General features: G+C 45.6%; 1 protein-coding gene across 2 annotated transcripts in view; it reads left to right on the top strand.

Annotated features, from left to right (window-relative positions):
* The first annotated feature begins 6,970 nt into the window (after window positions 1-6,970).
* FBXO31 (F-box protein 31) overlaps window positions 6,971-10,185 on the top strand; it is a 13,905-nt gene continuing 10,690 nt past the window's right edge. The window contains exons 1-2 of one of the 2 annotated variants that reach the window (XM_010001090.1): window positions 6,971-7,034; window positions 9,228-9,314. In XM_010001090.1, the coding sequence (XP_009999392.1) occupies window positions 9,260-9,314 (55 nt within the window). In that variant the 5' untranslated portion in view covers window positions 6,971-7,034; window positions 9,228-9,259. The remainder of the gene's footprint in view (window positions 7,035-9,227; window positions 9,315-10,185) is intronic. The other variant, XM_010001091.1, reaches the window with a different exon arrangement.

Raw genomic sequence — 10,185 nt, 5'->3', positions numbered from 1 at the left:
GGCAGGAGTCCCGGGGGTGCAAGGTCAGGATGCAGGAGGAGCGGGAGGGGGACGTGACGGGGCGTGGAGGGGGGTCCGGAAGGGCTGCAGGGGGAGGTGGGGTGTGTGTGTGGCCATGAGGGGTGGGCAGGGGGCTCCATGTGAGAAGGGTGGGGAAGAGGGCAGGTCCCCGGCCCGCTGGGGCACGGTCACTTCTTGGTGACACTTGCTGCAAAATGTGTGAGGAGCTCCAGCAAAAGGGTGTCAGGCTTGGGGGGGTGTTTGCCGTGGTGGCAGCTGGAGTGGGGAGATGGAACCAAGGCCAGGCCCTGGTGGGTAAGAGACCTCCGTGCAGGGTGGGTGAAGCCTGAGGATGAGGTGTTTCAGCCCTTGCAGAACGGGGCTGCACTGGGGAAGAAGGGAGTCCTTGGGTGTGCAGCTTGGAGCTATGGAGGCACAGCAGGGGAAGCAGGACCCCTCTGGGCTCTGCTGAGTGGGTGGGCAGGGCCCGGGTCTAGAGGCTTGGGTGAGGTCATCTATTCCTGTCCCACCTCGGGAAATTCAGGAGCAGGCTTGGAGGTGTTCCTGGTTCACGTGTGCCTTTCCTGGGGAGTGGCTGTTGCAAGGATGCTGTGCTGCATTCGTGCCAAGGCTCGAGGGCATCTTTTGTTGTTGTTGTTGTTACAGAGGTGTCTCTGCCTCTACAGAACTACTACAGAACATGTAGTTCTGTGTTGCTGTGGCCCCGCTATGCTGGGCTGCAGTTCTTGATCTTTACTCCTCATCCCTCTCCTCACATCATGTGGCCCCTGTTTGTTAATCCAGCAGCTGTCCCACTCTCCAAGGTTGTGCTCATCGTCTGTCTTTGTAGTGTGATCCTGCCAGGTGCATCTGCTGCCAGCACATGAAGTCATCTGTATTTTGTTGTTTGTTTTCTGGTTTTAATGTCAGTGAGGCCATCGGGATGAAGAATTAGGGATGTTGGAGTGGCTGCCTGTCATAGGCAGTGGGAGCTGTTCAAATGCATTTAAACCTTGCAGGAATTAATTCATGCTTTATCAGCACTATCCAAGAACCCTTGGACAGTACAAAGGCTGTACCTAGAAGACATACACCAAAGCATTCTTATTCCAGCATGGGGTGATCCCATTGTCCCAATAACTCAATATTGTTTTGTTGGAGATGGGCTTAATAAACTGGCATTAATCCTTTATTTATGCTCCCCAGCTGACGTGGAGCTACTTTGCAGTTAATTTCTCTGCATGTATTTCAGTGATATGTTGCATGTGTTCAGCTACTGAGTGTGCTCAGTGAGCTTGCAACTGTGTGAAGAGTGCAGCTACTTGAGGACTTGTATGGACAACAGGTATTAGTACATAAATACACATGTAAAATTTAGAATATCCTGTATTTCTGTACATTGTTGACTGTTTGACAGTCAGACAGAGAATGTAATTACTTCTCATAATCCTTATCAAAAACAAGCCACCTCCCAACTGAGGACATTTAATGGTGTGCTTTATTTGCCTGAGTTTAAGCATGGCATAGTGAAGTGTCTCATGAAGGTGCATGTCGTTGGAGAAGAGTGAGAGCGTGTGTGCCACTCCTTGTCTTGATAGCTTGTTCACTCTGAAGCCTACTGATGATGTGCCAGAGCTGAGCTCTTTGAGGAAGTAACTGGTAGACTTCAACTTTCCTATCAGTTACATATGTAAGATTGTGTTTGCTGAAATGCACAACAGTAAAGAGACAAGAAGGACAGTCCTAAAATTAAACAGAGCAGTTCTCTGAGAGAAGCTGATTGTTGCAGTGTTTTGTTTTAGCCATTTTCTACCTTTTGTTCTGCACAGGAGCAGAGCTGAATGTAAGCAAAAGCCCAGCTATTGCCTGGGTCAGGTGAGGCTTTCAGTCCTTTGAGTGTTGGTATCTTGTTCTTCCCCTGCTGTGGGCTGAGAGTGAAGTGGCTTTTGCTGGTGGTTGTGAACTGGGAGAGTGCTGGGATTAGCCAGAAGTAATTGTGTAGCACTGGTGTAGCTATTAGGGCTGTTGTCCTTTTATCATTGCAACCGTTTGGGGTAAACAATGTCTCTGAATTGCTTCTCTGGCAAGAAGAGGGTTGCAGTCACTTCCATGTTTTCTATAAATAGGAGACTGCTGATCTTTGCAGTGGGAGCAGAATTAAAGCCTGTTTCACTCTGGCCAGTGTCCTGACCTACCTTGATTAACACCTGATAGTCCGTTTGAAATGGTAACCACTTTCATCTTGAAATAAAACTGTGACAGAACAACTGGAAACAGAACAGCAATTTAGAATAACCAGGTCTAAACTTGGATGAAAAGGCTTTTGTTTGTGAAAATAGCCTCAAACAGCTTTTGGACCTGCTGGAAACTGTCAGCCAAGGTATTAAAGGTGAAAACGTCCAGCAAGTTGTATAGAAAGAGGTGCCTGTGGAGAAGAGCAGGAAATTTGCTTTATGCTCAGTGAGGGTATCATTGCATGATGTTAAGCTCTTGAAGACTTGGACAATTCATGAGGGAATTTGATTTACAACTTCTCCCACAACAGGAACAATTTCTTGCAGTGCTGCACCCTGCTAAATGCAAAGGTAGTTTTAGCAAGGCCCAAGGTTCTACTTTATGTGAGGTTAGAGCACTGTACAGGTTGTTTCTCTGGTGAACCACCATGAGCTTTTCTTCATCTCTTGACCGTGTTCTTTGGCTTTCAGACTACAGCCTGGCAGTGGTTTGCAGCTTCTCGCCACTAATGGCAGGTGCTCAGAGGCTGTAGCCATCTTGGAGAGGGTCTTCCTTAGATCTGTTTGGAAGCTGCAGGTCTGAAGCTGCCCATCTCTTGCTCTAGGGTTTCCACTGGTGCTTTCATTTGTTGTGGATCTAATCTCCTTTTGCTCAGCTCCTTCTTTGCAGCTGCAAAATATCTCAGTGGTAACTAGAAGCCTTCCCTTGGGAGAAGTGTTTGAAAAAATATTTGATGTATTTTAATCTGACAGCTCAGCCTTTGGAAACAAGAAGCCAGTTCTAGGCTTGTCCACCTGGTATTTTGGAGATGCTAGCCTGAGAATCTCCCATTTTTGTTGTCTCTGAAATAATCCAGTAGGATCCTGTGCTTTCTGTTCTGTGTACAGCCTTGTAAACACACATTTATTTATCCAGGAAGAATTAGTGGGCTTGATTAGTCAGGGCACAGTCAAAACTTAATAGTTTTGAGGGAGTCAAGCTCTGCCAGACACCCTCATTTTCTTGTAAATGGGGCTGTCCTTGTGCTTGCAGCTGCTCTCTGGAGTTGCTGTGCTGAGAGAGAAGGAAAAAGCAGTAATTTGGTCTCTGATATGATTACAGGAGTCCTCCTCTACCTGGGTTCAAAGAGCCTTGTTTGTTTTGATTTATTGTTTTCAACTTGTGTAGGCTGCACAGAGGGAGGTGTGTGACATGGCTGCTTCTAGAAAAGAGAAGGGAACGTGAGGCTTAGAACGGCATATGGTGAGAGCAGGCCAGGGAGTTAATTACACTTGCAAAAGTATTAGTTCATAATAAATGGAGACTGCCTTTCCAAGTCCTTTAAATTCCAGCGTGTGTGACCATGGAAACAGCACTGTGTCCCTGTGTGTTTGGTAAATCTCTCAAGCACTCCTTATAAACCTAATAAAACAGGCTTTCCAGATGCTCAGGCTTAAGAAATCAGTTTCCATCCTTGCTTTTGAAGCAGGATTAAGTAGCCATTTTCTAATGGTATAAATTTCATGTGTGAATTTCTGTGGCTATTAACTCCTTAAAATACTTGGATGAGCTGTTGCACTGAGATGCTTCCTTAAAATAGACTTAATTGCACCAAAGTGGAATTTCCCAGGAAACCTGAGCCCTTCAAAGCTTCTTGGAAAAGGCTTTCTGTGCTCTGTAAAGAAAACCTTATCAGTTTTATTTTTCTGCAAGTATCTTGAAGCTCTAATTACTGCCGATTTTGTGTCCCTCTTCTGAATTAAAAAGAGATGGCCATCTTTCTTGCTTACATTTTCTGGAGTTTTTGTAGGCCCTGGGAACCAAGAGACTGATTTTTTTCCCATCAAGCAACCCTCTTGGTGTCAACAGCTCATGGGTCAGAAGAGATAAGTGATGCACTTACCTGGAGTTAAGCCATCACTCTGGGATTTTGAGTCTGTAGTTGTTTGCTGAACAAAACAGGGTAAGGACTAGTCATAAAATTAGATGGGTGTTAAAGGACACTAAAATTAGATATTTTTTTTTTCCTTGATAATTCTTTCTTAAAAGAGTCTTGGATGCCTGATGTCAAATAGCCTGTAGCAATACTGAGATTCTAATTTCGTGTCTCTTCTTTTTAAAGGAACTTGCTATTGGGAAAACGGAACCATTCCAGGAAAGATTTGAAGTACAAAGCTTAGGAAATGGACTTTTAATAGTGGCTTGGCTTTCATAAAATTTCAGTACAGGTTAGCAAGAGTACTTGCATGAAACTGGGATAGGGCTTTAACATCAAATTCCTTCCCACCCCACACTCTTGTTTCAAGATAACTGCTGGTAGTGGTTCTGTTGTGGCACTGGAAGTGATTTATGGACCTACTAGGGAACGTGCTTTGTGAAAAGCCAGCACCTTCTGGAGGAAGAGAGAATGTCACTGTGCTGCTGTTGGAGAGCAACACGGAGCAGTGCCATTTGGACAGGATCCTCTGCATATCTCCTCCCTTCCTGATGCAGTCTGAGTATCATCAATGACACTGAATTTAATCTTGGCTGCAGTTCCTGCTGCACAGTATGCACCTTACTGGTTCTGTGGCCAGGTGTTTGCTTTTATGGAAAGAGAGGCTGTTTCCAAACAGCAGGCTAAGACCACACTGTTTGTCATCTTGTGAAGATCCCTTATCTTTCTGATGAGCTGGAAACATAGTGTTCCCTCCATCCCTTTGGTGTAATTACCAAACACCTCCCCACTTGTGTATATGTGCAGACTCGTGGTTAAAAGCTGTGTTGAATCTGGCAGGAGGGATAGACATTGGGTGAGCTGCAGGGTGGGTCTGAATTTCCAGCCTGGAGCACAGAATCACAGATATTTTATTTTTAGTTGGAAGGGACCTTAAAGATCATTGGATTCCAACTCCCCTGCATGGGCAGGGACACCTTCCACTAGAACAGGCTGCTCAGAGCCCATTCCAACCTGGCCTTGAACACCTCCAGGGATGGAGGACCCCTTGTCCTCTCACTGCAAGCCCCTATAAGAAGACCTTCTCCAGCTTTCCTTCAGGTGCTGGAAGGCCACTACGAGGTCTCCCCGGAGCGTTCTCTTTTTCAGGCTGAACAGCCCCAACTCCCTCAGCCTGTCCTCACCAGAGAGCTGCTCCAGCCTTTGGATCATTTTCGTGGCCCTTCTCTGGACGTGTTTCAACAGGTCCACATCTTTCTTGTACTGGGGTCATCAGAGCTGGACACAGTGTTCTAGGTGAGGTCTCACCAGGGCAGAGTAGAGGGGCAGAATCACCTCTCTCGATCTGCTGGCAACACTTCTTTTGATACAGCCCAGGATGGAGCAGAGCTCTGGTTTCACAGACCTGCAGAGCTGCTGTGTGGGGTCAGCTGGCTGTCACCCAGCACTGAGGAGCTTGTTTGTGCAGGGCTGGATCTGCTTTCTGCTCCCCTGTCAGCTCTTCAGCTAATTGTGGCTCCTCATCCCACCTTGTGTTTGATAACACTTAGAGCTTCCTCTGGCTTTTGCTACGGAATCAGCAGGATCTGTGCACTGACCTTTGCATCTTTTCATGAAGGGCAATGTGTGTTGTACCTTCCGCTCACTCTTCCCTCTATTGAACTTAATGCTCACCCAAAGCCACGTTATGCAGAATGTGTATTCCCTGTAGCTGGGCTGACAGGAAGCTTTATCACTGTGGTCCTGTCCCAGAGGTGTATTTACAGAGAGGAGGAGGTTGAACTCATTTAGGGAAACTTCTGCACTACTCCTTTATGAAAAATGAATTCTCAGCTTGCAGCAGGTTACCAGTATTAGGTAGTGGTATTTGGCAGCCATGGTAGATTGTTAATTCAAGAATAAGCTTCATATTTAATGGTAATGCTTTTGTGTCAGATACCTGGCAGGTGTTTGGTATTGCTAAGGGAACCTGGTGTTTGATCTGTGCTGTAGATGTCTTTGATGTCAAGGAGGGTAGTTTTCCATACTGTGATCTGCTGGGGTCTCTGCAGCAGGGTGTTTTTTATTCTTGATGACTTTTTAGGATCTCCCTCCTCATTTCCTCCCTCTGATCTTTTGAGCTTTTCTTGTGCTGAGATGTTAGTACTTTTATTTTTTTTAAAGTTTCTTAGAAATTCAGCATTGACTTCCTGAAAATGAAATGTCAGATTCTCATTTTCTGCTTCAAAGCTGCCTTCAGGATCTCTGGATTGCTTTGTTTTCCGGGTGTTCTGTAAGCAATCAAAGGCGTTTGAGCGTACAACAGACCCTTCTCAATCTCATCTGCTTTCAAGTGTAACCATATTTGTACATGCTGATGCCTGTTTTATGTCTCCATTTCATTCTTTTTAAAGTCTGTGACCTTTTCTTTAAGATCCTAATAAGCAGTTTTCCCAGTTGGATACCTCAGTGGGAGTAGATAATTACTACACACAATCATGATGTGATCGAAGCGGGCATACGGTCCCAGCTGGAATAAGTGCCTCTTCAAACTCTTTCTGGTCTAGGTAGAAGCATCTGTAACTTTGCTGGGTTTGTGTGTTCCTTATGGTATTTTTGTTACAGGCATTGCTTTGGTTTTCATTCCCAAACTGCAACAAAATCTCGTCTAGTTTTCTGTTTCCAAAACAGCAGTGAGAGTCTCAGACTAATGTGGAAGCTTGCATGAGTGCACCTAATAAGGTCTTATTTTTGCTCAAACAGTAGATTTCAAGATTGTGGGCAGCAAACACCCTTTGTGCCAGAGCTGACCTTGTTGTCTGTGTTGTTGCAGAATATGGTGTCTGTGAAAACCTGCGGAAGTTGGAGATCACAGGGGTGTCCTGTCGAGATGTTTATGCCAAACGTAAGTGATGAAGCTGATACAGATCTCTATGTCCTTGCTTAGGGCCCATTTTGAAAGCCTATGCATGTTGAATATTTATTGAACTTTGACAATATAAGTTACTCAGATCTGGTTGCTAATGGCAGAGGTTTCATCTGTCAGGTCGACAAGTTTGGAGTTCTATTTAATACTAAGCAGAGGCCAAGAGTTGGGATGTCTGTGCCTCCCAATCCTTCAGTGGGAAAAAAGCATGTAATTTAACCTTATCATGAAGTATATTGAGTGTTTTTCATCCTTTCCTGTTTTGCCATTTCCAGATCCTGCTAAGGAATTAACTGCTACTTTTTCATAGCCCTGATGCAGCAAAGTCTTGCTGTCAATGCAAGGAGCTTTTGCTGACAGTGGAAGAGTGTGGTGGGTAAAGGGATGAGTGTTCCTCAGGGCTGCTCCTGAAGGAGGGGAGCCTGGCAGGGCTGGGCCTCTGCTGAGGTTTTGGTGTGTTTTAGGAACATGTGTGGGAGTGGGACCCAACTCTTTAGATCCAGCATGCCTTCTGCAACATAGATGCTCATCTTTAGAGTGGGGAGGGGACATCAGCAAAGGAGAGAAACCAAGGTAGGCTAAGGACTAATTTGGAGGTCTGGGTGCATGGTGTAGCTGCCTCCCCTGTCACCAGATCTTGCCCTTGGCAGTCAGAAGCTGAGCGGGTTGCTCAGAGCTTTGCAAAGCCCCCAAGAGCTCCTGTACCAGCACTGCCAGGCTGTGTTGTCTGCATTCCCCACAAATCCTCTGAGGGAGTTACCTGTGGTCCATAAGATAAAGAGCAAGATTTAACCTGCAGCATTTGATCTGTGGCCTCTAGCTGTTCAAAGAAGGTCCTGCTTTATGAAACAAAAGCTGTAATTGTCTCAAGTAGAAGTCATGAGAGCTCTCTGTAGGCCTTGCAGACCCCAGATGGGCTCAGCTTCTACATGTACCGTATTTCTGAACTTTGAAGGAGTGGTGAACTCAAGCATTGATCTGCTAGGAAAAAGAACAGGTAGAAAGGTTTTAATCCCATCTGTAGTAGACTTGCTGAGCATCTGTGGGCAAATTATTTCATCACCTATTGTCCCTCTTTACTTATTTGTGCACTAGGAGTGGGACTGCCTCATTTTCCTGGGTGGGAAGGCTGAGTGATGCTGAGCCAGCACTTGGGTTTCCACACGGAAGTCTCATCAGCACTGGAAGCTTCCCTCACTCCCCTTTCAATCCAGTGTCTATATGACACTGGTGTGGTAACAGCCATACAGTGTATTCCAGATTAATTCTGTGTAGCCAGAACGTATCTTACATGACCTGTAGTCTTTTTCACTCCAGTAGTTCCATGGTTCGGATATGTTCAAGTAATAATTAGTGATTTTATACACAGATTATATGTAAAAATGCTTCCTGGCTCAGAGCAGTGGTCTAGATCTCCCAGCCATGGCTGTGAGCAGTCACCCAGAGAAGAGTGAGAAGTTGGAAAGTCTCTGCAGTAGTTTCCTAATAACTCTCCCAGCTTCTCACTGTTTAGAGTTTGGGGGATTTCTGGGGTCTGATGCCATTTGTTGATTTAATAGCCCTCAGTAGATCTGTCTTACATGTATGTTTCCAGTCTTCCTTTGTACCAAAGTACCTTCTGATTCCATAGCATCCACTGGCAGAGAGTCACACTTGATGTTGTGTAAACATCAAGGTGCTGCAGGTGCTGCAGCTCCATATTCTCTACTGCCCCATAAACTTCTTTAATTGCAGAAGAGTTAACTTGAGGCTACTGGCAGGACTTGCATGCACTGAATGTGCTTTTGCAAGTAGTAGTGTGGGAAATGGAGAACTGAGCTTAGGTGCTAGAAAGCATAACTGATCCAAAGCCTGGGCTACCATCTGTGTAGTTCTAACTAGTCTTACTGAGCCAGTGGTGCTTGTTACAGTGTCACCACAGAACTTCAGGGCTTTGATTCTATTTGCATTCACTTGATGCCATTTGTAAATATTGTCAGTGGAAATCTTGAACGTAAGCCAAGCTGTGAGTAATCCTGGTACCCGAGTTCACCTGAGACTGATGGGAACAAACACTGCACCAAAGTCAAGAGTCTGACTGTCCTATGTGGTTGGTCCAGGCCGATGGTTCTGTTACGTGCTGGTTACAGTGGAGCAGAGTTTGCTGGTACTTACCCTGCTGTGTCTGTTCAGGTATAAACCCACGAGTGAAGTCGGGGCGTTTTATGAAAATCCTTCCCGACTACGAGCACATGGAGTACAGAGATGTTTACACCTGCCGTACGTACCTCCTGCCTGGTTGATGCTTCCTGCACTGAGCACACACAAGATGCTGCATGGAGTGTGGCATTGCTTTATGCAAATTATTTTGGGGTGGCCCTTGGGACAGTAGGGAGGGTGCTGGTTAGTCAGTTCTCTCTGCCTGTTAGTGGAGCATTGAGCCTTCAGAATGACAGTGTGTGTTGGTCTGCATTTGTAGTGCTTGCAGTTAGGAAATGTTCTTGACTGGGTGTGAAAAGGAGGGTCTCTATTCATAGTAGAGGAGCACTCACTTTGTTCTTCATAGGTTGCTCCTTTCTTAGAGTTACTCAGATAACCTGGTGAAGGTTCCCAAAAGCAAGTTTGAATAAGCTCTGGACTGCAAAAAAGCTTTGTCTTGATCCAGATGAGCTGCATTCAGATCCAGAGCCCTTCCTAGTGAAAAATGCTGAGGGTTCCTATACTAACTCCCTCCTTGCACAGTGAATCCTGTTAACCACCATCTCCCTCTCTAGGAAACATTCTGCTGGTGCTTCAGAGATTGTGATTTGCCTTCCTTAGGCAAATATCTGCTGTGGGTAAACTGTTCTTTACTGCCTGATGTTGTGTTGAGGGAAGAATAGTAAAACATTGGAGGTTAGTGTGCACTGTTCTACAGGAGTATAGATTAGTTTACATCAGTTAAGGAAGCCAGTACTTCTTGATACTTGATGGGGGTGTTGAGCTGTCTCCAGTGCTTCTGGGGGTCTGCAGAGTTTTGCAGGTTCAAGTTCCTAACTTGCTGGTGCTTGGGAATGTAGATTTTCACACGTGCTAATGAGTGGAGTGGATCCTGCAGACTTACCTGTGCTAACAAAAGCATCGAGCATGGGCCATGCAAAGAAGATGGTGT

This window comes from Chaetura pelagica, unplaced genomic scaffold (assembly GCF_000747805.2).
Source record: "Chaetura pelagica isolate M959 unplaced genomic scaffold, ChaPel_1.0 scaffold227, whole genome shotgun sequence".
In the NCBI taxonomy this organism is placed as follows: Eukaryota; Metazoa; Chordata; class Aves; order Apodiformes; family Apodidae; genus Chaetura; species Chaetura pelagica.
Note: the sequence above shows the minus strand (reverse complement) of the source record. Positions and strands in the feature narration are given on the sequence as shown.